Genomic DNA, 27,678 nt, shown 5'->3' on the forward strand with positions numbered 1-27,678 from the left:
GCCCAGCAGCTAAAAAAGCACTCCCCGCACGACTGTGTTTGCACGGATGATACTAACGAGTGGAGAACCTGCCACACAGATTAGAAGGTAACGACTGCTCTTCAGCTCTGGAGCACAGGAAACCCTTCAGGATGTTAAAGCCAAACAAAGAGCAGTAGAAGCACAGAGGCTTCCTTGGCACTTCCCTGCATCCAGTTCTTTCATTCAAAGCCAGTGCAAGTTAGATCAAAAATCCCAGAAAAGCAGGACGCTATCCCCTGACCCACAGAGCAGGGTGCAATGCAGAAGACAAGGAAGAGATGGACACAAGGTGAAAAAAACAGTAACAAGCCTGAACGAAACATCCCAAATCTCTCAGATACGATGAAGTACTCTGAGCCAATGCCTAACAGCCTGGGTCAGATACAGACACTAACCATGGAGATAAATAGAGCAGCCAGGAATAAAGAAGAAAGAGATGCTCCTGCACACAAGCAGTCTTTGGGTTCAGCAACTACCAGCTGATGGCATCTGTGGTCACTTCACATCAGCTCTGCTGTGAAAATAAGATTCAGCCCCTGTCTGCCTTGCAATGGTATCACCTAATTAAAAATCTAAGAAAGAAAAACAAGCGTCCCGTGAGATGCTACAAGAAGCATCTATGAGGATGAGAAGCCAAGCATCTTCCTGATGATTACTTACTTACTACCTTTTATTTATCTTGGTTAGACTTCATAAAACAGCATTTCTTTCCATTATAGATATAAGGACTTACAGCACTTGAGACTAAAGGGTGACTTCTGTTTTGCAAGAGAGGCTTTCACTCTGCTGTGGGCCAGTCAACGTGGGAGATGTGAACATATAAACTGCTTAATGGCCTGGTCCTGTGACATTTTCCAATGGGAACTTTGTTCACGATATGATCTAAAGATTTTGGAAGTTTGTGACCAAATCTAACTCCCTGAAATTAATCCACTGAGACAGTTACCTGACCTCCACCTATGCCTTACACCGCAGACTCCAGACGGAGTTTCCTGCTGGGCTGTTAATTCCTCCCTTTCCTTCCTTGCAGCAGTTTTAATTCTCCCTCAGTCAGAAGACTGAACTTCTCCACACCTCTTAAAATGAGCAAATTAAGACATCCACATAATCTTTTATCAGACTGCATTATCTTGCTGGTTCCTTTCTGAATGGATGTAGGTTTGCCATTTGCACAGATAAAATCAAAGCCCCTCAGGAGGTCGGCACTGCAATCATGGGAGATTTATTTCAACACACAAAGACTCTGAGGATGACTTTCATCCAAACCGCTCACTTTGGCAAGCAAAACAACACCCACTACTGCAAAGGGCTGCAGGACTCCAGCCTTTTGCAGAGAGAGATGGGACCTCACTCCCTTTCCACAGTGTCTAATTTACTTTCATCCCAGAGAAACAGTGGATGAAAATCAAACCATGACCAAGAGCCTGAGAGCACCAGATTTTTGGAAAGGTGCCTCTAGAAACCTCAACGAGTTTGCCACCTTAGCTTCTGTAACTCAAGTGATCTCAAGGCTACAACTCTTCCTATACTGAACGCAAAAAAGCGTGTTAGCTTCTCATTTCCCAAGTGCTCATTAGAAAATGCATTTTTCATTAAAAATTGGGCAAGTCAGCAATAACTTTAATTTAGCCACTGCTGGACTTGCAAAGTAAAGTACATGAGGACAGTTAGGCACCAGTCAGATAGTGATCCCAGCTCCCAGAGATCACATCTCAAGAGCATGATGTGAGCTCACAGTCCCAAGAAGGAAAGAGAGTCCACAGCCAACTTAGAGATGGGGCAGAGGAGAGGAGGCACCTGTACACATATCGGGTTGTGTACAAGACAGCTTCTAAGACACAGCTCCCAGAGAAACTAGAAGAAAAGCAAAGGTGCTGCCAGGTAACTGAAACTGGTGATGATGGAACTTACACTCTCAGCAGGAGGGGTTCGTGGCATCTGCTAATCAGAAAAGGTTGAAAGTCCCTGATGTAGAGCATGAAAGCTTAGTTGAGAAGCAGAGGTAAGATATCAGAATAGAAGAAGGGTTATTAATTAAATGGCTTGTTTTGGGACAGATTTTCTGCCGAGCGTTCATGACATAAGCGGAAGGACCCGATTTACTCCAGCCCAGGACTCTGCTTGCCGAGATCAATGACAAATCATGCATGATGGGGAACAAAACTGTTGCTGTTAGGGCAGATCCCTCTGCAGGATACAGCTGTTGGAGGATTTCCCCTGGATGTGGCTCAAACTGAGCTTCTTTCTATCCCTCCTCTGCTTCACCCTCTCACAGGAACAACAAATCAATTTGCTCGCACAGACACAAGACAGCAGGAGATCTGCCTAACTCCCCTCCCTTCAAAATTAGCCAAAACAGAGCTGTTTCTGAGCATAATATCAATCAGCAAAGTTTGCAAAAGATCTTTGGGTGAGGTCATAAAGAGACCAACCAGAGCACAGCCCATCTGTTAGCTGCTCACACGTATAGCTGACACCTTATGCAGCAAAAGGAGGTGAAACTCCATCTCTTTCTAAAGCAGTAACTGGTTCCACAGTGCAGGAAGAATAATTATATCAGGCAGCCAGTGACACTGGCTCTCTCCTAGTGTTACATGATGCCACAGCATGCAAGAGAAGTGCATTAATTCAATCCCTGAGAAGCAGCAGCAACTGGCTTTCTTTTTGTTTTTAAAGAAAAAAAAATTAAAGCAAAAACTGTCCGGGTAGCAGGCTGACAAGCCTGACAATTACAGCATTATAGGATATGTTCTGAATTAAATATAGTGCAATCTGTGAGAAAGTCAAACAAAAGCAGGAAAACACATATAAAATAAAGAGGACAGACATTTACAGCATGGTATAATCCCCAAAGGGAAAACGCCTCTCATGGGTCTGAAAATTTCCACCAGAAATCTTGGAAATCTTACAAACCTCTCAGTATCCAACTAAAACAGCCAAGAGAGGAGAAGGGGGGCAGGGACTGGGGGTCTTTCCCCAACACAATCCATCAAAAGAGGGAACGCTGTTTCCTAGCTGAGACATTTGGTATTTTTCATACAGAAATGCAGCTTTCTCTACAGGCTCTGCAGAATGAGCCCAGAGTTTGTGGCTAACACACGCTGGCAAAACATTGAGAGGTGCTGGTTTGGGATGACAGAAGGACTTGGTGCATCTCTGAAGAGCTTCTCAGAGCGCTCACAGTCCCTTCACAGAGCAGCTACTGATGTCTCCTGCCAGAAGCATTTTCTTTCCCCAGTGATAAATTAGACTGGCCTCATTCGACTTAACCACACTGGAAGATGCTTGGACAAAGGCGAATTCATAGTTTTCCATCTATTCATGGTGATGATCTGCCCCTTATTGCTCTGGTATCTACAGTGGATTTGTCCCGGCAGCATCCCTGGCAAGTAAAGCCATATCATAATACCAGCTTTAGAGAGGCACAGAGGGATGAATGCTGCAGTTATGTGGCACAGCAGGGTCATGTAGAGATGTCAGAGCCATGCCGATGCCATGTCCCATCAGATCAATTAGCTCATAAGTTTGTGATGAGATACAAGCAATGCCTTCTTCTACACACCCTTAGTAAATTTCTAGAGTTTTGTGAGCCTGCAAGACTACTCTGCTGCTTACACCACGAGAGGTGAGAGTTTAGCTCCATTTGGAGCATGAAACGTAATCCCTCTGTTTTCATAATCTACATCTTCTCTAGAGCCTGTTAGCTCTGCTTCATATATTGTCCCCTGAAAACCACGAGTAACTTCAATATTGAAAACAGAAACAACAGCTCTCAACATAATGGTACATTTTACTTCAGAAACTCCATCTGAAATGGTATCTACTCATCTCTATAGAACATTGCTTATAGTTCTGGGGAGATGGAGGAGAGTGACCGATCAGCTCAGTACAATGAAGAAAACCTGCCAAGCACAACATAACCACAGGTTTTAGCTCCATGCTGGGAGGAGACTTCTTTGTCTTCTTTTCTCCTTCTTTCCCTACCTCCAAACCTCAAGATGCTTTGCCTGCATATCTGGTTCCAAACACATGTATCTCTTGTCTTTGAGGGGATTTAGAAAGGAGCATAGATAATAAATCCCACCACCTGAGTGGGCAAATGGAGCTGCTTGTGTAACAGATACCTTGCTCTGGGCCTCCAGGGATGTAAGCAAACAGCCAGCAGGACAGGCGGCTTCCAACAGTTCAGAGCAAGCTGCCAGGCTCTTGCTCCCAGCCCCAGTGTGAGCCCTTCAGCTGGGGCACTGAGCTCTGGTGCTGATACCTCCCCAGGAGGCTCATCTGGCCATGCAGGGACAGGAAAGCTGCCCAGTGTGCAGGAAGGACAGACTCCAAGCTGTGGTTGCCCCTCTGGGCTTGTAATGGAGAGAAGAAAGTATTTACATGCTAGAATAGAAGAACATAGGCTTGCAAAAGTCTGTCTTTCTTACTAGTGCCGATTGCAATGGCATCTCACAGACACATTTCTCTCTGCAGATTTACTTCTGGACAGAGGAGACAAGTTCATGTGTATTAGATAAGCTGTTTCAAAGAGACCTCCCACTGCTAGCATGACTACACGACACAGCTACCTTAGCTGGACACTTAAACCCATGCCAGCTGCTGCCCCGATGCACATCACGGATACCATTCTCACTTTCAAAATAAATGGGGATTTGGGTAACAGTTGAGAGGAAGGATCCAGGGGACCTGCACAGCTGTCCTGAAGGACCTTGCAGATGGACCAGACAACGACCCTGGACTGCCCTGGAAGGAGGGCAACATGTCCCACAGGACAAATTGGATCCAGCCCCCTGTTTCTCAGGAGGCTGGGACTAAAACCTTATTTTTGTAAGTACAAGTCTGCTTGAGGAGCTTTGTTAATTTAATTAGGAATGAAAGCAAACCTTAGGGAATTAAATGGGTTTGGACAATGGCCATGGCTGCTGCTGCATATGGCCAGGAGCAGGGTGGGGCGCAGCGAGTGTTTATGGGGCCTCCACACTACATTGTGCATGTTGCACGTTACTCCAGGATTTCCATTCAGTTAACAATCATCCATCCCTGGACACGCTACTCTCGTGGACCAGATGGTATCCTGTGCATTATACCAACTAATCACATGCGATATTTGGCAGGGTATTAAAAGCATCGATGGAGGTCTTTGGGTTTTTTTTGGTCTTTTGTAATCTCAACAGCTTTTAAGTGGTGCAGGCACATTGTCATGAAATAATATCAGGGCAGTGACTTCTCCAAATTTGCAGATGCTAAAACTGCTACAAGCTGCAAAGGACAAGCAGCACACGGAGGCTGATGCCAGTATCTAGGAGGAGACGGACGACTTCCAGCTCCAGCCTCACCTCAGGAGGTTTCCAGCCTGTATTCCTGCCTGGGGGCTTTTGTGAGACCTAGTGGTGGGACCATGTCAGCAGGACCAGGTCCCCAGTACGCTGCCATCTGCCACAGGCACCCACGGTGTTGCCTTGAAAGCCAGAGCTGTTGCACCCCTGCAGGAGATGCTTCTCCCATCCCCATGAGGACAGTGGCTCCCTGGGCTTTAAGCCAAGGGTGACCGCAGAGCCACGTGGGCTGCACGCCAGCACTCCTTGCTTCTTGTCTCCTTCCCCAGGGAACATCCATACCTGCCACCCCTGGGCAGATGATCTTCCAGTGACACAAGAGCACTGCATCATGAGGAACCGTTTATATATTACTGGGCATATACTCTGTTGTAAAATGAAGAACAAGTTTTCTCCAGCCTGTCTGGCCACACATGCAATCAACTCTGGCCAGCTGAAGGATATACTAATTATATGATGTAGGTGTGCTTGGGCAATGCAAGGAAAGGGTCCCAAGGAAAGGGAGAGAAAGCTGCAGGAAATAACCAGTCACAACTCATCCTATCCAGCAATTCCTTCCCAAACACTTCTGAGGGGCTTTCTGAGAGGAATGTGGTGACCTATGGGTTGCTTTGGTGGTCAGGACATATCCAACCAGGACAAAACCAATGAGGATGCAGATTTCTACACTTCTCCATGCTGTGTGACCAGCTTTAGAAGCTGGATGGGGCAGACAGGCAGGCTAGACAAGCGTAACAGTCACCTTGTACCGACTCTGCTGAGCACAGTGCAGGCATCCGGGGCTATTTCTCATCCTCCCTATGGGTTTGCACTTGTCTCTTCTGTCCTACTTTCAATCACACAGATCCACCATAAAGAGACATCATAAGGATGCCCAAACTGTGGAAACACCCCCACAGATGTGCTGGAAAGTCTAAGTCTAACCAACAAGCTGTAGGTCACACAGCTCTCTTCTGCCCTACCCCTTGGCTTGGGCAGGGAATTAACATTTCACAGACCCCCCCAAGAAATTACTTGATGATGCTGGTCACAGAGAGCATCCAGGAACATAGCAGCTTGCATCAAGGAAATTCTGGCCATGTCCAGGCCCTGTAATTCCCTTACCAGGAGCAGCCAAGCTGCCTGATGGCACTGCAGTATCTAAACCTGGCTGCTGGTTTTGTGAGCTGGTGTGATCCTCATGTGCTCTATAGAGCTTTTTATTTGATCAGCCTTTAGTACTTCAGCATTATGGCTGTAAGAGGTCAGGGTACAGCTTCTCAAGGGAACTGCCTCTTCAGCCATCTGCAGAATCTAGCCCTAAAACTTCATTTTTTTAAAAGAAAAAACAATCTCCTGCCAAAAAAATGGAGTGGAGGAAGAGGCAGGAGGAGAAAAGACACATCAACTGCTTTCTACCAGAATACAAGCAACTTTGAAAATTAGATTCCACACGTGCACCTTGCTGAGGATAAGATAGACTATTTCAGAGCACAAGAATGGCTTTTTTTCCCCATCAGAAAGCAAGGCACCTGCCTCATCCAGTCCCAGCTACTGCTAACCTCCCTTCATTATCAAACAGGGATAGAAAAGGGCACGGGAGGGCAGCAACTACACACCTGTGGCCAGCAGGCGTGCAAGCACAGTGAGCTGCTCTTTGCCAGCAACCCAGATGCAAAGTTATCTTGCTTAATTAGGGCCTCCTTTGGGGGTAAACCTTGGGTCAAGTAACTGAATGAATAAATTACACTACCAGACACACACACATGCACACAAATAACTTGTTTTGCTCAGCCAGGTGCAGATGATTGTTTTTAGCCCTTCATCTAGGGCTGGTGCACATGCCTCCATGAGGTCAGATGCAGGAGAACGTTGTGCTGGCCAGGAAAACCTGAGAGCAACTTAAGAAAAACAGAAACAAAACTCAGAAGACGTTTTCCCCTCTCTAACAGGTGCAGGGATGTGATTATATGTGCTTCAACGCATGGCCTTTCAACATGGTCTGAGCACCACACTGCAGATCTAACATGGTTAAGGGGGCTTTGAAATCTCACTCCTGCTTTGAGCCTGAAAGATTAGTATCAACGTGGAGAAGGATTTGAAGCTGGAGGAAGATGCTCATATTTCGAAAGCAAGCACTGAGAGGTGAAGGGGCAAGCAAAGGGGCTGTTCTCTGTTACAGGCAGCAAGAACAGCCTGGGCAGGGATCCCCTTGCCTGGATGCAGGACTGAACAGCATTAAAGAGTGCAAATAGAGGCTTGAAAATGACAAGTTTCCCTCCTTAGCCATACTGAGGCATGCAGCAAAGCAAACCACCAGACAGTTTCACTTGCCTTTCCGTTAAAACCAAGCACAAGAATACGATTCAAACATCAATGCTTCCAATGACAGATGGGCTGACACTGTAATAGTATCTCATCTACTTAAAAGCATCTCTCAAATGTCAAGGGTGGAAAAAGAACTCCAGACTTTATATCCTGACTCTGAATGCGTCCCTTGAGGTATTCTTTCCAGATCTGAGCCATCCAGAAAGAATCTATTTCTAACATCAGATAGGAATTGGAGAAAGGAAGGAAAATTAAGAGAAGGAAGAGATATTGCCAGGGGACTCTGGGGTTGATTGTCAGCATAATGCTGACTTGTAGGAGTCCACCAGGTCCAGGAGATGCACAGGTATCTGCAAGCAGACAGAAAAACAACTAAACTACACAGAAAAGCAAGACGAAGAGCTAACTGCTGCAAAATCAGCGACTTTTACATTGCAGAAGGACCACTTTTCCATGCTTGGGCACTTCATGCAAAGTCATTTCTTTTCTCCACATTGCCACTGGATTTTCAGGTACAATCAAATTCCTTTCCCAACAGGAAACCTCTCTTACATTTGTCTTTGGAACTGGGAAGTCTCTGGGAGCAATTACAGTGCCACCGACAGCAGTGAGCACACAAGGATTGTGTACGCAATGAATAACTAAAACTGGCATACATTCTTTACTGAGAGAGTGGTCAAACCCTGCAACAGGCTTCCTAGAGAGGTGGTTGATGCCCCAAGCCCATCAGTGTTAAAGAGGCATTTGGACGATGCCCTTAACTTTCAGTTAGCCCTGAAGTGGTCAGGCAGCTGGACTAGATGATTATTGTAGGTCCCATCTAACTGAAATGCTAGATTCAACTTTATTCTAATACTGAAGGACAGTAGGATGGGCGTACAGCAAGAATATCCATATATCTGGTGTTCAGGATGATAACTATCTCACAAGATGAGAATTTCCAGTGAACCTTTACTGTCCTTGGACCAGAACCCAATACCCAGGACTGAATTTAAAACTTCGCATCGGAACAAAATTATCAGCACAAGTTTTCATCATGACACCAGTCACTGCTGCACGTGAGCACCTGATGGCCACAATGCATTTATCCTCTCAAAATTCATGGAAAATGGAAGCTTTTGTAGAATGGGGAATCCAAAGCCTGAATCTCTAAAACCCAGCTTTTCTGCTTTAGTTATGACAGGGGGAAAAGAAAATACAGTGGGGTAATAAATAAATAAATAAATAAATAAGCACAGTGTTCTTCCTTGCAGCTCTCATGGTGCTTTAATCATCCAGAGAAAATAAGATAGAAGACCAATAAACCTTAAGTCTCACCCCAGTTGTCCCTTCTCCCTTCCCTGCATCGTTAAAACCCTGCTAGCAATGTAATTTAGATGAACAGAGAGCTCCCAAGCTTAACTAATCATGGTGAACAAAGGGATTATTTCTTTCAACTTGTACTCATCAGGGCTTGTGGGTTCTTATGCATTTGCCAGTCCCTAACACCAGAGAGACTGCTCAGAGCTCGTATGCACTACTGAAATACAAATAAATTAACAGGTAACCACGAGGGAAGGAAAGAGTTAGTTTTCCATTCTGAAGACTGACTTTCTTGAGAGCCTGACGCATCTGAAATCAATTTTTAAAATATATTTAAAGGGCTCTCTTTTATAGAGGGACTTTGTTATGACGTGGAAAATTCACAGCTCCTAACATCAAGCCATGGGTGGAGGGAGTCTGGAGTATGAATTAAAAATAATGTGGTTGTTCGCAGAAATTAGCGGCACCAATTTAAATCCACACACCCCCTCCCTCCTCAAATAATCACCCTGTGAATGGAGGTCGTTTATGGAGCCCTCTGGAAAAAGTTCCTCATGGCCTCCATTTCAAACCCAAAATAAGATACATCACATCACAGCAAATACTTCACCAGGGTGCTGCCCTCTCTTCCCCCAACCCACGCCTCCCATTTGTTCCTAATTAAATGAAACAGCAGGTGCTTAGACCACAAGCGCAGCAGGGCTGCGGTGAGTGCAGTGATTAAAACCCCCTGGAATGTCTTCTTGGAGAGCTGCATCTTTCCAGGGACTGGACTTGAAGAGGAAAGATGAAATTAAGAGGCGAGGGCTGGGTTGGTCTTTGGCTGCAAGCTCCACAATCAGAGGGTGCTTTTGAAAGATGGGTCACTGCTAACATCAGAATTCTGGGGAAGATGCTGGCTCCTCTCTGTTTTGCCAAGGCACCTTCCTGGCATCCTTGCCTACAGGGTGCACGCAAGATAGCCTGCTCTGCCTCTGGCTTAGAGACATCTCCTTTCTCACTCAGTTGAGACTCATCATCCCAACGTAGAGCAGCCTCCCCCACACCAAGGCACGTGCGGACAACTCAAAACTTCAGGCAATGATTAGCACTGCAGTCCCTGAAGCTGGAGGCACCCCCAGCCTATACCTGGGCACAAAGGGATGTCAAGAGCTGGCCAGGAAGGTTATCAGACGTGTAAATATATGACACATCAGGCCACATTAATGAGATGTTCCTTGTTGCCACCCAAATAGAACACTTCTGTAACAACCGCTCACCCTTTGGGATGTGTCCTCACCCCAGGACTCCTGGCACACCTGGTTACCTGCTTGCCTGCACACTGCAATCCCACCCATAGGTACTCAGGGGACACAGTGTGGACTGACACCCCTCCCACATCTCCTGCCACAAAGCCTCACCTCCCGACACCAGAAATCAAGCAAATCAAAAGGCAAATGCTATTCTATTATCAATATGGGACAGGCAATGCGGTAGGAAACAGATCAGCATAGAGCAAGGGGGACTTAGAGGCAGCCAGAGACGAGCGCCCCATCAGACCTGCTCTCCCGTGCCTCCTCATCTGGGGCCTCCTAGCTTTGCCCCAGTGAAGTCTTTCCCCTGCTCACCACGTGCCCCATTGATGGCCACGGCTCCCTCGTGTTCCAGCACACTAGCCTCATCTTGACTTTAATCACCCAAAGCACACCAGTGAGTACTAATGCAAGGGGACCCTAAACCAGTTACTAACTGGGATAACATGATACAAGCTTAGAAGTTAACTCCTCATCCTTTCCTCAAATTCCACTCCTAGCAGCAAAAGTCCACAGGACTAGAACATAATCCCAAGAAAGAAAAACACTATTTATATTTCTGCTGAGCAGTTCATTTCTCTGGTCACTCTGCTGATGTTTCACTTCTTCACCAAACCCTGTTAGAAATGGTTAGGGGCTTGGGGAGGAGGAGACGGAACATGGTCATTAAGGTCTGGCTCAGCCACTGTAATACAACTAACATTTAGCTCTGCTAAAAAGACTCCCAGCCAAAGACTTCGAAGTATTTTACAAACATTAATGAACAAACTTTCCCCAGGAGGGCCGATTATAGCCCCCCTTTTATGGGTGGATATTCCAGATAACCTTCCTGCCGCACCAGCAGTTCCCTACTCCTTGTTCTGCACTGTAGACTCCCAGCTCCCAATTACACAAAAAACTTCCACACATTAAGGCAATGAAATATATTTTGACCTAAGAGCAGACCAGGTTCCTTAACAACAAGAGGCAGGCGCCTGAAGCCCACAGCACACCCTGCTCAGCTCTATAATCCAGAGCCGGGCTGTCCCACACCCAGAACAAACCTGAAACTTCGCAGGGCTCCCCTCCACCTTGGAGATACTTTTTGCAAACTTCCCTCTTTGCACAAGGATAGCCAGGGATCATCTTCATGGAGCACATTGCCCTTTACTGCTCCATCTGCCTCATGAAGGAATCTCTGACACCTCCTGAAATATCAAATGCTAAATCCTGTCCTCATGTGCAAGTGAGATGTGCCAGCAACCAGCACCCTCTGACCCTCAGCACAGTAACACAACAAGCATTCCAGATGGCTACAGAGGTTTTTGCAAAGCTTCGTGAACAGCCACCAGCACATCAAAACCCACCTGGACTTGTTGCAAGGACAAAGGGGTTCACCATGTACCACCCCACAATGTATTTTCCCCACCAGGTACACATCAGTTTTGCTAAAACAGCAGCAGCATCTCTCTGCAGTGAGCAAGACAAGCCTTGGACTTCGATTTCAGGGCTCTCCAGACCACAGAGAGGCCAAAACTTGCTAGGCTGTCAAAAGCCACGTACTAGCCAAAAAAAAATTAAAAGCCTGTGAAATAGCTTTTGCTCCAGGTAGATAAGTTACACTCTCTGTAAGAAAAAACTTCCATTATTAAACCCACCTTTGTCCTTGTAAAGATTTTTCTCCCTGTTATTACTTCTCACGCACATACTCTAAAAAACCCCAAATATATCAAGACCCAAGTGCATAGCTCTGATGTTAAGCCAGTTTGCAAAACCACCACTAAATCGATTAGGATCTGCCCTCGACTGTAAGAGTTCATGTCCTCCCTTTCCTCCATGGATCCTATAGAGCAGTTCTCTCCTTTTAAATTAAAAGCAAAAGAAGAAGAGCAAAGCCCCCAGTTTGACTTGGTGTTGTTTGAGCAGGGCATCCAAGAAGGAGGGTGCACAAAGCTGTGCTTCCCCCAGAGCATCCCTAGTCTTGCTTTCTGCATGACTTCACCGCCCATCTGCTCAGCAACGTGGCTCCTCTGTGGGTTTTCCTGCCCTGGCTGCTCCCCTGGAGACCCATCGATGCTTCCCCCAAAGGAGAGAAAGGGGAAATTGCAAAAGACAGTTCTGCAGTGGGAATTCTTTTGTCTGCACGAGACATGAAACCGCACCGGCTTCAGAAAAGGAGAAGTGCACCACAACTCTAGGCACGCAGGAAGGGAATTAGGCAGAAAACAAAACCCTAACTTCACATTGCGCAGAGTGCTTCTGCGGAAAAGGTTAGTTATTCAGGCGCTACGGGGAAGAAGCGAATAGGACCCACCACTCGTAAATCAGGCTGGGGTGGGCCTGATGAGGAGCCTTTCCCATGGCAGCAGGACTACGTGCAGCCCACAGCAGAAGAGATGCCAGTTGATGCTTTTGTTTGTCCTATAAGCAAACCCTGGTGTAACAGGACCTCGAGGTACAGCTCCTTCCAGACGCAGCCTTCCCACATCTGAGCCTGTAGCAGCAGAAACCTGGGAGGGGCGAGGTGGCAGGGAAAAGAGCCCTGTCAGAGCCCTGCAGAACCTTTCCATTATGGCTGGGCAATTTTCTATTTGCACTTAAATGCAATAATGTAAACAAACTCCCTGTAACCCTTGCTAGGCTATTCAGGACGTTTGCGAAAACAACCAGCTCCTCTCATCCCAAGCCAAGGGATGCGAGAACACAACAGGCATTTCTCATCTCGGTCTCCGCACACTTAATGAAAGTGAAGGATTGTATTCCCCACACAAAAGCAGAATTGTGTTTCGGGGCTGGGGGTGTGAACTCTATGCAATTTTCCAGCAGTATAAATAATTGAAAGCTGAGTACGATTAGGGGAAAGTGGTGAAGGGGGTGGAATTGTCATGCCTGAACGTTTTGAGCTTGGGTGCTTCGGGGAAGGAAGGCCACAGAAAAATCCCACCAAGGAATTTAATTTACACGCAGAGATCCCAGAAAAAAAAAGTAATAAAAAGGCTGATCTTGATCTGTGGTAAAAGAGGAAATACGCTAATAAAGCGGCACTTGGAGAATTCACTCCCTGTATGAGAGCAGCCCCAGAGCTGCAGCTTTGACTAGAGCTGAACTGCTCTCCTGCATTTTATTGTTCCAGCAAACAAAACCTGGAACAAGGTTAACAAACAAGTGGGCTCCTCCCAAAGCTGAGCTTTAAATCCTGCTGTGGAGACATAATGGGCTATGACAAGACCTCCCAACCCCAGAACAACAGAGTCAGAGGTAGGATAACATGGGAGGTATATGTTGAGCCTTGACATGCTCTTGCTGAAGAAAGACTTTCAGCCTAGTTTTACCATCATGGACTAATACCAAAAATTTCCACAATGGTCCAGAATTTTTGGCAATTTCAGGCATGTTTGTCAAACACGCGCTTTCCATTAGCACCACAACCTTGCAGGGATTCACGCATCCTGATGCATTTGATTTTTAACATGAAAAGCAACCAACAAGTATGAAAGAGGTCTGAATCCTCCTCAGCTGATACGTCAACTCAGTTCATTTGGGAGAACTTGCTGCTTTTCCTCTTTGTGGCTGTATCCCGGAAAGCCCTCCCCACTTCACAGGGTCCCCACTGTCCTCACAGCCTCTGGGTCAGCGATAAGCATGGAATGTAGGTACTGATAACAAGAACAACTTACACAAACCAAGCCTCTAAAAAGTAAGGTAATAATTCCCAAATAATCCTTTTGACTACTTTCACTGCTTTCTGTGCTTGCTAGAGGCTTATATGTGGAGTTCAATATTCTTCAGGTATTCCTTGAAGGATCTGTGTGGTTAACAAGCTTGAGCAGTTCAAATAGTGGATGCATAGCATCTGACAGTAGGATAAACTAATCTTCCTGTTCCTCAGCAGAATAACTGTAATCCTTTATAAATCAAGTTCCCACTCCAGAAAATATGAATTCATCCACTAGGAAATCTACTGTCCATTATAGTTCTGCAGCACTTCCTTGAGATTCTCGAGTTAGACAAAACAGCTCAAGGTCAACTCTTGCTAGATAATTCATAAAAAAAGCAGGCACACAAAAAGCAGGTAAAGCAATTTGTTCATAAGTGCCAAATAATATCCAGAGAGACTTTTCCAGTCCTTGTCCTGTTCTAAAAATACTATCCCATCAATGTCTGAGCATCTGGTAACATGGTGTTACTTCACAGCCATCAGATCCAAACCAAAGAGAGAAGCTGAACCAGAAACTGGCATCACAGCTGATCTTTCCCAAAGCTTACACACAGCTTTAGGTCAAGAGCCTTCAGTGCAGGCTTCTTCATCCTCAAAGTCCACACAACCTCTAAAAAACCCTCTCCATTGGAATCTTAAAAAGCAGTGAATGTTCATCACTGCTGAGTTCTGCTACTCATTTAATTTCTAGACTTTCCCTGACTGTACCGGTAATTCTGTAGCCAGGGGAAGATCTGATCCAGCTGCCTCAGCTCAACACTTGCTGGGGGTTCCTAACCAGAACACTTCCCATAGACACTGTTTCAGAGATGAGGGGAACTCTGCTTTCTGAGCTCTCACTCTCCACCTGAAATTGGAGCCACTTTGTAACTCTATAGTGTCCTCTCCGAAGCCCCCAAGGCCTTCACCAGTGAAGCAGAGCTGGCCGTCTCTGCTGTCCTAGCATGAGCACACACCTTGGAGATGGACGTCATGCTCTCCCCTGACTGATGAGATTTACAGGGCACTCAAAATCAAAACCTTCGCATCATCAGAGGCAGCAGTTTCCAAAGCCCTGCCCACCTCGGATGATGCACCTCCCAGGTGCTGCACTTTGGAGAAGCAGCAGACCGAAAACCCACAGTCCCCTCGGCCCCAGGGGCACAGGCTCTTCTCCTGTCAAATAAAATTTATCTGCGGGCCACAGCACAGTTGAGCAATTCTGATTTATTCCAGCAGGGATCAGGGATATGTCTGCATGCAGTCACACAGTTGCCCCTAGAGTGATGATGGAAAATGCTTTCTAAGAAGGCTGAGGAACAGTGACAGGAGACCATGTACAGTTAAAAGGATACAGTAAGGAAGTCAACCACCTCTTTGACAATCCAAATCTTTCTTATAAAAAAGCCCAACCCCCTACTCAGCTGTCTAACTACATATAGAGCCTGCAGCTTAATTAAACTTTGTTTTACTTCCAGGCTCAGGAACCTGCCTAAGGAAGAGCTACAAACTGAACGTTCAAGATCTGCCAGTGCTGAACTTCTGCTTAGAGGCTGCGAAATACAGGAAATGAATAGTGACAGTGGATTCCCTTAAGCAATGGGAGCAGATTACTAATAGTGCACCCCCTCTGGAGAAGCACATGAGGAGATCACAAGGATGAAGGGGGAAAATTCATCTTCAGAGCAGGTTGCCACTCAATGTCATGCTCCTGTAAAACCTTAGAAGTGAAGAAGCATTTAATCTGGGTCGGATAAGGTGAAAGCATCTTGATGTTGTGCTGAAATGTTTCAATACTACTGATTCCACACACAGGACACGAACACCAGAGAAATAAGGACTTGTTGACATCCAGGAGAATATTAGCATTGTATGGAACAAAACCTATGTGAACAAATGACCCCAAACAGAGCTCCCATAGGCTGGGTTGCTTTTTTTTTTGCACTTTATTTGCTGTGTTCATTGAACACGGCCTCTATTGTAGCTTGGCAGGCACACTGCCCTTTCCCCATCATGGCCCTCATCTTTGTCTGACGTGTAAAGTCTCTTTAGAAACAAATACTGGAAGCTGAACGGATTGTTTTGCCAAGCAAACATTTAAATAATGATGGAAAAAAGAATTAGAAACAATTCCATTTATTATTTGAAGATACTGCCCCAAGTCAGCTGGTATCCTAAGGCACTGACTGAGGGCTGGAAGGACAAATGGTATTGAAATAGACTATAAATCAGCCGAGACAACCATTCCCAGCTCAATAACCATATCAGCTACTTGTTTGTTTTCCAGGGGCATCGTAATGCCCCCAGCAAGCCTTGTTACTGGTAAGCTGGCCACTGGGCTGTTTTTCCGAGGGGAGGCATCAGGGGGTCTCTGCTTCTAAGAGTCGAGTCTTGCAAGAGCGGCTGCCTTGGGAGCTCCAGCACAGCTGCCAAAGCATGGGAGACACAGTGAGCGCTCGCAGCCAGGGGCTCAGGGCTCCTCCTGGAAAACTGTTTTTCTGCATCACCTGCAAACCCTGCCACCGCCTGCCTCTCCACACACTGTGTAGAACAGTGGTAGCAAACAACTAGCTCGTGTTTACTTGGAAGAAAGGACGTGCTGTTTCTCCCCAAGGAGCCGCTGCTGACCTTTGGGAACGGACATGTTGACAGAGCCAAGTTGAGATTTCCTCTGAATTTTCCCAAGCTTGTTTCAGTTTCAGTCCTGCTCTTAAGGAAGCTGTTTTCAAACCATAACCTGCACCCCAGCTGCTGGAGTAATTCCATCCCTACAGCCTCATGACTATCAGGGATGTCCCTGAAGCCAAGCCCTGGGTCTGAACCTCATGGGTCAGATACAGAGCCAGGTCTCTGGTCTGGATGAGGATTTCACAGCAGCTCTCAATGTTTACAGTAGGGCCAGAATGCTGAAGCCCAGCATCCCACCTTGAGCGAACAGCAGCAGGACAAATGTGATCCTTGCAACCCAGACCATCCTGGTCAAGGCCAGCACAGCCCCGAGCAGAGGGAGACACATGCTTTGACTGCAGATCCCCTGCTGCGAACACAGCCCAGCTCAAGCAATGCCAGTAAGTAAAATCTTCCCTTTCTACCCCTTTGCCTTATGTTTCACTGTGCACTCGCAGCACTGTTTGACCCATCAACTCTCTGCCCCACTGTTCCTCTCCACCTCTTCCCTGCCCTATTCAACCTCACCTTCTCTTCCAGCCTTCCTGCCTGCTTTCGTATGCGCCCTCAGTTGCGCACACATAGCCCGACAGAAACACTCTCTGAGCTCATCAGAGCTTGGAAATCTTTTTAACGCAAACATCCCATGCAGCGAGAGGGACAAGCTGCATCACACGTGGAGCCCCATCAACAGCCCTCCTTCCCTTCCCTTCCCACAGCACCAGGAGCCGTGCGCAGGGTGGCACACGTGGAAGAGAGCATCACGCATTGCAGACAGACCCTGCTGCTGTGAATGGCTCAGAAGAGCAGATGGTGACTCTACTCACAAACGCCTGGTGGGTTGAAGGTTGGAGTCAGCATTTGCAAATGTGGGAGCTTGCCCCATCGTATTCTTACCTATACTCTTCATCACTGATAAATTCAGCGCACGCTTGAGCTTGCCTGTTCACTGCTCCTGTAGAGCTACAAGCATGAACGCTACAACACAAAGTATTCCAGGTCCTACAAAAACAGTCTTTACAGAAGTTAGGCTCACTCAACCACCAGATTTAGGGACTGTGGGTCACCATGTAGACAGTTAACCCAAATTAACTAATGGAGTGAATATATGCAATTCCATCAGAGTCCCATCGGGCACCCCAAGCACCCTGTGCCAGTTCACCCTTTGCTTTGCCCCAGAAAGCCTGCACCCTGAAGCTACTAGGTCCTGTTTTGAATCATAGTGGCCTATTGAAATGCAGACTGCTCTGGCATGTGGCACAGCTACAGCCATCTAACTGGAAATGAGAGTCACCATGTTTGATACAGCTTGGGGTAACAGAGAAAGGGATATTTGTACAGAAGAGGATGTAATGGAAGAATGATAAACAGCAACAGCATTCAGACAAACTCCAGTCTGAGTAAGAAAAGTAGGAATATAGACTGATTACCGTTTTTTATAGTATCATTTTTGTTTAATGTCCTCTTCAATGCTCAGTTACTCCATTAAAGCTCTATAAACAATCAGGATGACCCTAGCAATAACAAATGAAGCTCTTGATGTTTTATCGTCAGCCTGGAAACAACTTGCATCTCTTTCTACTCCCTAATAAAATTCTTTATTTTTTTAATGTTCTAATTGGCTGCTAGTGAGTTCCTCTTTCTGTGCCACTTTGAAGAAAACCTGCTTAGATCAGCAGACCACATCAGGCAGATAATTTTTTGCTAACTGATACACAAAGCGAATGCTTGAACAGAGCCTTGTTTATTTGCCTTTTCAAAATCGTGACATTTCAGATGTCTCCTTGCAGCCAAAATGTCTGTGTGGGTCATTGTGCAGAGACAGAGATCTGCCTACCTAACATTCCTGCTGCGGCTCCAGCAGAGACGTCGCACAGCCAGAAACACGATGTGGGACTACGGCATGACACTACAGCCAGCTGCTGTGTTTTGCCTTGGAGAAAGCTGCATTTCCCTGTTGTGAGAAAGGGTCCTCTCCCAGCTTCACACACAGAGACCCAGCCATCCTCACGGGAGTGATGGAGAGGCCAGTATCGGAATATTGGGTTTGGTCCCTCTGCTGAGGCTGTGGTCCTGTTCATACTCTGACTCCAGGCACGGAGTAAGACAGGCGTATATAAAACACAGAAGATGATCCACTTATGATAAGCACTATTGTTGCTTCCCAGACCGGCATGACCATGACCACCAGGAGGGTGAGCTGGCTGCATCCCCATGCTGCTGCACCTTAGGTTTTGCTTAATTGTTATGGACGCACTTAACTGCAAATTCCCACCCTGCTAATAGGCTTCAAAAGCACTTTCCAGCAAGAAAAAACATGAACGTCTTTAGATGTCTTTTACTGCAAGGTGGAGTTATCCCTGCTATTCCAATAAAACAGTGCCCTTTCTCTGCATCTTTGGAGACAACAGAAGCATTGCTGACCTGAGCTACCAACTCGGGAAAGGATTCTGCTATCACCAACAGCAAATCCATCAGAGAATGTGGGAGGCTTCAAACAGCATCCAGAGACAAGCCTGAAAAAGCCACCAGCCTGCCATGAGGGCCAGCACGAGCTACAGGCAATGTTCACATCACTCTCCAAGTGAGAGGCACCCTTCACTCCCCCAGTTCTGCATCACGAGCAATAGCAAAGCACCCAGGTGCAGAGGGCATGAGAAATCAGCACTTAAAATATTACATTAGGAGGTGACTTTGACCCCACGTGGTGCTCAGATGCAAATGCCTCCCCAGGTGAAAGACAACAGATAATTTGTCTTGACAAGCAATTTATCCTAATGCTTTCATCTATGCAGAGTGAATTAAACACTTTCAATCCTATTTACTGAAACATTGGCACCCAAATGTATTCTGCTGCCATCATTTGACCCACACTCAGCAGCAGATGTCACTTGGTTGCACAGTTAAATGATGCAGCAATGCCTTGGTTTAATTTAAGCATGTATTTATAGATCTCTAGCCCTCACTGAAGCAGCACAGGGCTGACAACTGGCTTGGGCTTGTTGCATTGGGTTCCGTTTGCTGTACTTCTCACACCTTCCCGGGTCAAACTCCATCTTCTAAATCCCATGGCATAACCAGTCGCACTGTCCTATTACTCATCTTGAAAACAGCCTGACTCCCAGTTCAAGCAGATGTGCTGCTGAAGTAGCACAACTAAACACTTCTGGGTTTGAAACCTTGGGACAGAGCAGCCTCTGATTGCCTGCAGTGCCTAATAGGATTTGATGTGTTTCAAAAAATGCCTGTATGTAGTAATGCAAGGGCTCTCAAAACCACTGAGCCACTTCCCACAGAGGCAGCCATTCGGGGAAGGGTAGGCTCTTTTTAAAAGAAACATGAATTGCAGTAGTGAAATTAATTATCTGTATTCCTCTCTCCTTGCCCCTGAGCAGCCCCTCAGGTTTCCCCACGGGTCCTATCCAGTGTCACCGTCAACACCAGGCATTGCAGCTCTGATTAAGTCACTAGAAGTCAGCCCTTTCTCCTTCACTTCCCATCAAGAGCAAACAAGACACTTGCAGGCTTAGGAAGCCCTGAAGTGCAACTCTGTCATGGACACAATGGGATGAGTGGAGCTGGCAGAAACCTGCACACTCCAGCTGTTTTGGACACAAATGGTGCCTGTGAATCAGCTGAGCTCTACTCGCTGAGCATTTGCTTTATTTTCTGTTGGAAGGGCCACGTGGGACATGCAGGGATATTACCAAAGTTGATTGATTATGCTAAGACCTAATACCATGTGTAGTATTAGGTCACAAAACACACATCCAACCCGTGCTAGGTCAGAAGTTCAAGCTTCCAACAAAAATCTGGAAATTACAGGTCATCCCCTTGTCTGGAGCAAAATGAGGGGCATCTAGGGAGACTACCTTGATCCTCAACAAGCAGATGGCACCCCCAACACCTACCATGTGGTCCATGACCAACAGCCAGACTCAGACCCCCCAAGGGTTTGGGGAATATGGGCTGGCACTTCCACGCTGCTCTCCAGCTTTCATCACAAAAGGCTCTGCCTTGGGCTTTCCACTGGAAACATCGCTCCTCCATCCCGAGGATCTTAGCATCAATGTGAATTGCTTTCTACAAGGCGAGATGCAGCACAACCTAGAACCCCACTATAGGCCAGTCATGGTTCAGGCAGCAAACACGGAGTATCCTTCACCGCTAAACCCTGAAACTTTACAACACCAGGGAATTCTCCTATTACTGCCATGAAAATCTCCTCGTTGCAGCTGATTGAAGCTAGAGACACTTGAAGCAGGTTCACCAGAGACAGGGAGCCACTAACCAAGCATTAAGCCTGCACAATCGCAAGCAGCTGGAAAAGGGGCTGCTTTCCACTCCTCCTTACCCTTGTGCTGGGATAAAGCAGCACTTGTTGTCGAGCAAGAATTACTACACATCAAGCCATGAGTTTCCCCAAACACAAGTACTTAAGTGCCCTAATCTTTCATGTGGTTTTCAAGCTCCCATTGCTGGCTTCATTGCAGTCATCCAAATTGCAATGAATGACCCAACACCCACTTCCCTTGCCTCACCTAAGAGATGCTCTGGCAGCATCGAGAGCCCAGACAGAAACTAACAGCAAAAGAAGAATCGCCTCTGAGAATCTAAAAGCACCTTATGCCAAGGCTGAGCACACAGGGCCTTGCTCCATTTTACATCTGGGAAACCGAGACAAGGATCTCCACAGTGACGTGTTCACAGAAACATGACAAACCTATGGAAACCCCAGGTGAAGAGCTCAGTTTCAGTGGCTGCGTGCCTCGTGCTGCTAAAGCTAAAGAGGCTGCTGCAGAGGGCTGTCACTGCCTCTGCAGGGGTGGCCCTGACAGGGATCCATGGGAGAGAAAAGGGTTAAAGAAGGGAATTAGGTTATTTTCTTGTCATATTTTCTTGTGGGGGGAGAAGCGTTGTGCAAGTGGGAGTTTTCCACTACTGCTAGGCCCCCTTGCACTTATCAATGGGACCTTTCAGGACTCACTCCCTGATTGAGACATCGTTTCCTGTCCCACACACTAACCCTATTGATAACTCCATGCTTGATGGGAGCTTTTCAAACCTACGAGGAAAGGCCAGGAGACCTAGAAGAGCATATACATGAAAATAGAACTGGGACAAAAAGAAAAAGAAGGCCACAATCTGCACACCGACAACAAATATTTGTGATTCTGGAGCTGTGCATCTTTAGCAGGTACATAAGACAGAGAAGCTGCTGACATACTCTTCACAGCAGTGGGACTAGCACGCCTGGTGCTTCAGGTCAGTAAGAAGTGGAGAGGAGCACAAGAGGAAGCTTAGGAATATCCTTCTTTTGCCTTCCAGTCACACAGCAAACAGACATCTGGACTGACTAGAGAAATGGGCCAATACTTGAGATGTACAAGTACCAGAAATGACACACAAAGGGGAACAGTGACAAAGCTAGAACTCTTCAGGGTATCTCAGACTCAGTACTCATGGGAGGAACCTTTTTTTTTTTTTTCCTTTTTCCTAATTTATCTGGACAAGCCTGCTCAAAGTTATTTCCCAGGACACAGTCCAGCCAGCTGCGTACACCCTTAACCCTGGCTCTGAGGACTCACTTGATATTCTAACCACAGCCTAGGTCCAAACATAAGCTTCAGCCCAAAATCAACACTTCCCCCAAAGTTCAGGAGTCTGTCAAACCACAGCTTTTGTTTTCATCTATCTCTAAAGACAGATTTCACAACCCCAGGTAACTACAATTTTGCAGAGATATACCGATATAAAGGTATCAATGGATCTGGATTATAGCTAAACAGGACACCAGCCAGATAGCTCTCTCTACCCATGCAGGTTCCATGGAGCAGCACCAGAAATGAAGTAGCTGATGTCACAACGACACTTTGTGTTTTGGACTTTTCTAGTTTCTTGGCTTCAGACTTCAGCCAACAGCTATTCAGCAAGAAAGCTCTTGAAGAAACTACCATCTCCATTATTGAATTTCTGCGAGAGTGTGCAAAAGCTCTGTTGTTTTCAGCAGCACGGGCAAGTAGTTTCTAGAGGCCAAAAATGTAGCTGCCTTTCTGTTGTAAGTGCATCTCAAGTATTTAAAATTAGACCCCCTCTTCAATAGGAACCATTCATGAAAATGTCAGCTTTAAATGTCTTTACAGCTCAAGTTATTCATTGTGAGCATACCACCCACTTATCTTATACCCTACAAGAACAGAGTCTGAAAAGCTTCAAGATCATGACATGTAACAGACCAGACATGCACAAAGCCTTATTTAAAAGCACTATTAACCCAGCTGGGAACATGACTAGAAGTGTAAGGAGAAAAAATATTTTATATTAGACAAGATAGACTTACCTGCAGGTCAAAGAACTTGCTGTATCTCCGGTAGATGATCTGGGAAGTCAGGTCAGACCATGTTACATTGATGATGTAGACCTGTTCAGGGAAAAGAAAACATAAATCAGTGCGGGCCGTGGAAGCACAGGATACATCCAAAGGCTGAACAGTCATAGAATCATTTGGTTGTAAAAGACCTTTGAGATCATAAATTCTACTGTACCTGTCCACTTGTGACTGGCCTCCAACTGGATTTAACTCCATTTACTATGACTCTCTGGTCCCAGCCATCCAGCCAGTTTTTAACCCAGCAGAGGGTGCGCCTGCCCAGCCCAATGGCAGCCAGTTTCTCAAGCCAAATACTATAAGAAATGGTGCCAAAGGCTTTACTAAACTCCACATACGCTGTATCCACAGCCTTTGCCTCATCCATTAAGCAGGTCACCTCGTCATAGAAGGAGATCAGGTTAGTTTGGCAGGACCTACCTTTCACGATGATGGAAAGGGGTTTGGCAACACCTCCGCCAGCTCCTTTACTATCTTTGGGTGGATCCCATCTGGCCCTATAGACTTGTGAACATCTAATTGGCCAAGCAGGTCTCTAACCATTTCCTCATGGATCATTGCAGCTTTGTTCTGTCCACTTTCTGGCTCAGGAGGCAGAGTACCCAGAGAACACCTTACCTTACTATTAAAGTCACCATAGTTTAATTCCACATCTCACTGACTGCTCCTGTTCACAACAAGGAATATAGCCCTAGATATACAGGTCTAGCCTAAATTAAAGCCATTGCTCTGTTGCAGCCTTTAGCAGCGGCATCAGGAGAATACCTCGCGTAATCCCACTCACCCCCATCACCAGCTTCCATCAATTTTGCTGTCCTGGGTTTAAAGCTTTAATTGAGTGACGGCGCATTTTCTGGTCCATGGTAGCACATCCTGCCCTCTACCTCTGCCTGTTTGGAGAGTCTCAGAGCCTGTTACAGGCAAGGCTGGGAGAGCAATTCCACCCCTGAAGCAACAACTTATCTTGGGCTGCTGATCTCCAACCCAACGCTCTAGGTTTTAATTTTATATGGAAATGTGACCGTGGCTGTTTCCAGGCAAGACGTGGTGCTCGTTCCACGGGGGAATTCAAAGGTAACTCAGTTCCAGGGGGACGGTGGGATCACAGCCATGCAACACAGCTTCTTATGTACATCCATACGCATGTAAAAATGTCTCAGCCCTACAGCACGCAGCCCTTGCTGGGTCATGTCGCGCCGCCCACCACCTCTGGCACCTATCAGAGTGATTCAAAGGTGATGTAAAGCAGGTCAGTGAGCATAAAGCTGTTTTCTTACAGCAGTGGAAACAGCAACACAGGCCCAGAACAAGTCCGGGATTTCCCTTGTTCAGCCCAAGTCCATCCCCAAAACAACCACCTTACAGAAATGCTGTTTTGCAGGAAGCTGTGATAAAAAATTATTTGCACGTGCATGCCCATGCATGCATGTATTATCATAGAATCACCAGGTTGGAAGAGACCCACCGGATCATCAAGTCCAACCATAAATATATACATAAAACACACAAACATTTAACCATAAATATATACATAAAACACACAAACATTTCCTTTTGACCCTAGTACTTCCACAACATTGTTTTTTTCTAAAAAAAAAAGGAAAAAAAGAGCCAGAATCTGCTCCCATACACATTGGCCTTCAAACCAAATGCTGGTTCTGCTGCCTTGATGACAGACACACAACAAGACTTCAGCAAACACAGGATGGAGCCACCGAGGGCAACCACTGAGGGTGACTATACAACAACAACGTAATGGAAATCCCAGCTAAGGCCAGCTCCTGGATCTTTAAAGCAACTTCCAGGTTTCACATATGGAGTGAGATAAGGATCTGGCAGAGGAAACAGGAAAGCATCCCTCCTCCCTCAGCCCCAGCGCTGCAACAAGAGCCCTCCTCCCTTTCGCCATGGATGCAGAAGCGAAGTGCTCTGTCTCCACTGTTGGGGGACAGATTAGCATCATCCTCTTCCCCCTCTCCCCAAGGACACCAGCTCATCTCCCAAGGCGCTGATGCAGGGTGACTGCTTCTGTTCTTTTAACGACTGAGGGTATGGACTAAGAGCCTGAATTTAACTCATTTATTCTATCAAACCTATCTGCTGCTCCTACCAGAGCAGAGAACGCTGAGGCTGGCAAAGGAAAGATGCCCAGAGGTGACAGCTTGGCTCTCAGCAAACCCAGGAGACACTGCAGAGGGATAACCTATTTTTCCCAGACAAGCAGTCCACACAACCTCCCTCCGCACAGAACCCGTATACACAAGGGGGATAGCAGCAACTGCCCTGCTTTGTGAAGGGGAGATAAGACTGTGTAACATGAAGATTTCAGGTCCCCTTTAAAGATTTTACCCGCTCAGACAAGCCAGAGGAATCAGAGCCTGGGAAGGAAGCTGCTCTTGCCAATTTTCAGGCCAGCCATACTACTCTAAAGAATATTTTTCCACATGTTTGTTCTAAGAAAAAAAAAAAAAAGAAGTTTGTAGCTTCACTCTGAGCTAATTCACAACACAAATATTTCTACTCATTCTCTATCCAACAGCTACTTTCAGATGGAAAACCCATTTGATTAAAAACAGATTATGACAGATGGGAGCTGACTGGGATCCAAAAGCAACTTCAAATACTGTAATTCTGGCCCTGGGTTCTCACAAAGGGGATGAGATAGGAGAAGCATATTGTACATGTGAACAAAGATTATATTTTTTTCTTTAATTATGTATCTTTTCTCCAGAAGCTAGGGGAAAAAAAAAAAAACAACCCCACATGCCACAGACATCCAGGCAAAGGGATATCCTGGATAAGAAGCTGGATGTATTTGGTGCAGGGAGTAGGTGTAGGAGCTGGACCTCACTGCACAGTGTAGCAATGGTCCTAGCTCTGAAATCCAGGCTCTGCTGGGAATAAAGTTGCCACTGACTTCAATCAAGCCAGAATTTTGCTGCACGTTTAAACCAGCAATCAAATGTTTTTGAGCCTTAAGTCTTTTCAAGCTCAGAGAGATGAATTGAGCAGCATGCAGATGCACTGACTTCTGTTTCATGGGAAGATCATAGCAGGAGCAAGAAAAGCCATTAATCATAACCCGGAGCTCTGTGAAGCGAGAAAAGAACAGGCTAAAAATCTGTGTGGTGGGACGCAGGTGCAAAATCTGAAATGGCTATTGATTTTCTTTGCTTTTTGCGTAAATCAAATCGCTTCTTGAAAGCCACCACTTCAAGTAATGGGCAATAACTGTTCACTTGAGCTCAGAAAAGATCTGTAAAATGCCAGATTTTAAAAGCAAGATCTAGAGGTCTCAAGAGCCTTAGATATCACATTTCTTTCCCTCGGAGATCAGAGTTTGATGATTATTCGCTTCTGCTGCCTTAGCCGGACCCATAAACTTTTCATGAGCAGCAAACATTACATCAGCTTACCTCGTCATTTTTTTTTTTTGTTCAGATCTTAAAAGGGGTCACTGTGAAAGCCATCAACGATATCCCTGGGGAGGACGAGAAAAGCAGTCCTAGGGGAGCCCAGGGTCATGAAAACACAAGAGGACAAGGAGGCAGCAGGAAATATCAGATAAATAGAGAGAGCCATCCCACGCCCCAGCGCCCAGCACCACTCGCAAGCTGCCTGCAGAGCCAAGGTAGAGCTTTCTGTAGCATCCGACAGCTCCACAAAACTCAGCACAGGGCTGGTCCTGCCCATGGGAGCACCCCAGCCCTTCGATGTGCTGCTTCTCAAAAAAGATGATAAAAATCAAAGAGTTTTACATGTCTTGAAGCAAGCTCTTCCGTGCAAGGAGAGCGTTTTCCTACAGTCCCTACGTGTACAAAATGAAACTTTAATCATGATTGCAAATGACTAATTACCACAATAACTAATCTCTTAAGGTGAAAGACTAGCTTTATGTATCTGCCATGTTTGTGACCTTAAAGAAGTCAAAGTGCAGCTGCAAATGCTTTACCTTAAAAATCCTTAACAAAAGAAAACAGCTCTGAGCAATAAATAATAATTGAAGTACAAATTATGAACAACTTTCTGCACAACTACTGGATGCTCATTCCACTAAGAATGTTCAATTTTTAATCTAACACCCCAGTCTTTTTTTTAATCTAGTATGTATTTTAAAACAAATCCTTCTGCAGAGAAACCAGAAGCAGGCCTGTACAAACTGAAGAATATTAATCAAGAGCTGAGCTTGATAAGCAGCTCTTAATACTCATGCTACATGAAAGAAGGTGCAGGATGTCAGGGGGATTTTATCAGCTGCTAATTACTGTTTAATTCTAGCTGTGGGTAACCTTCATTTTACCCACCACAGAGCAGAAAATTTATTGCAAACTGAAGTTACTGCTCTCCCTTTACTGCCTGCACCAAGTGATGAAGAGAGATGACTTCCTACTACAAAGAGCATTCACTAAAATGTCATTGGGCACAACTTAATCATCAAAAGTCTTGTTTTCAATGGCAAATTTCCAGTTCCAGCTAGCACAACACCCAAAGGTAGAAATCCAGGTTAGTTTTTAAATTGCCATTTTAGAGGGTTATGTTTTGTTTTCTACAGCCAGGTGAGCTGGACTGGAAGATAAATGCCTGCAATGAGCAGTCTGATGACATCAAGAACATCCACAAATACAGGAGCTATTGGCAGAGACAGGACTGCAGTGAAGAGACTAGAAATACACCTGCACTCATAAG

General features: G+C 46.0%; 1 protein-coding gene across 3 annotated transcripts in view; it reads right to left on the minus strand.

Annotated features, from left to right (window-relative positions):
* Positions 1-27,678, minus strand: part of SH3PXD2A (SH3 and PX domains 2A) — a 244,838-nt gene that overhangs the window by 180,766 nt on the left and 36,394 nt on the right. For all 3 annotated transcript variants that reach the window (XM_069864088.1, XM_069864089.1, XM_069864087.1), the window contains exon 2: positions 22,945-23,025. In XM_069864088.1, coding sequence (XP_069720189.1) covers positions 22,945-23,025 — 81 coding nt within the window. The remainder of the gene's footprint in view (positions 1-22,944; positions 23,026-27,678) is intronic.

This window comes from Phaenicophaeus curvirostris, chromosome 9 (assembly GCF_032191515.1).
Source record: "Phaenicophaeus curvirostris isolate KB17595 chromosome 9, BPBGC_Pcur_1.0, whole genome shotgun sequence".
NCBI classification, from domain to species: Eukaryota; Metazoa; Chordata; class Aves; order Cuculiformes; family Cuculidae; genus Phaenicophaeus; species Phaenicophaeus curvirostris.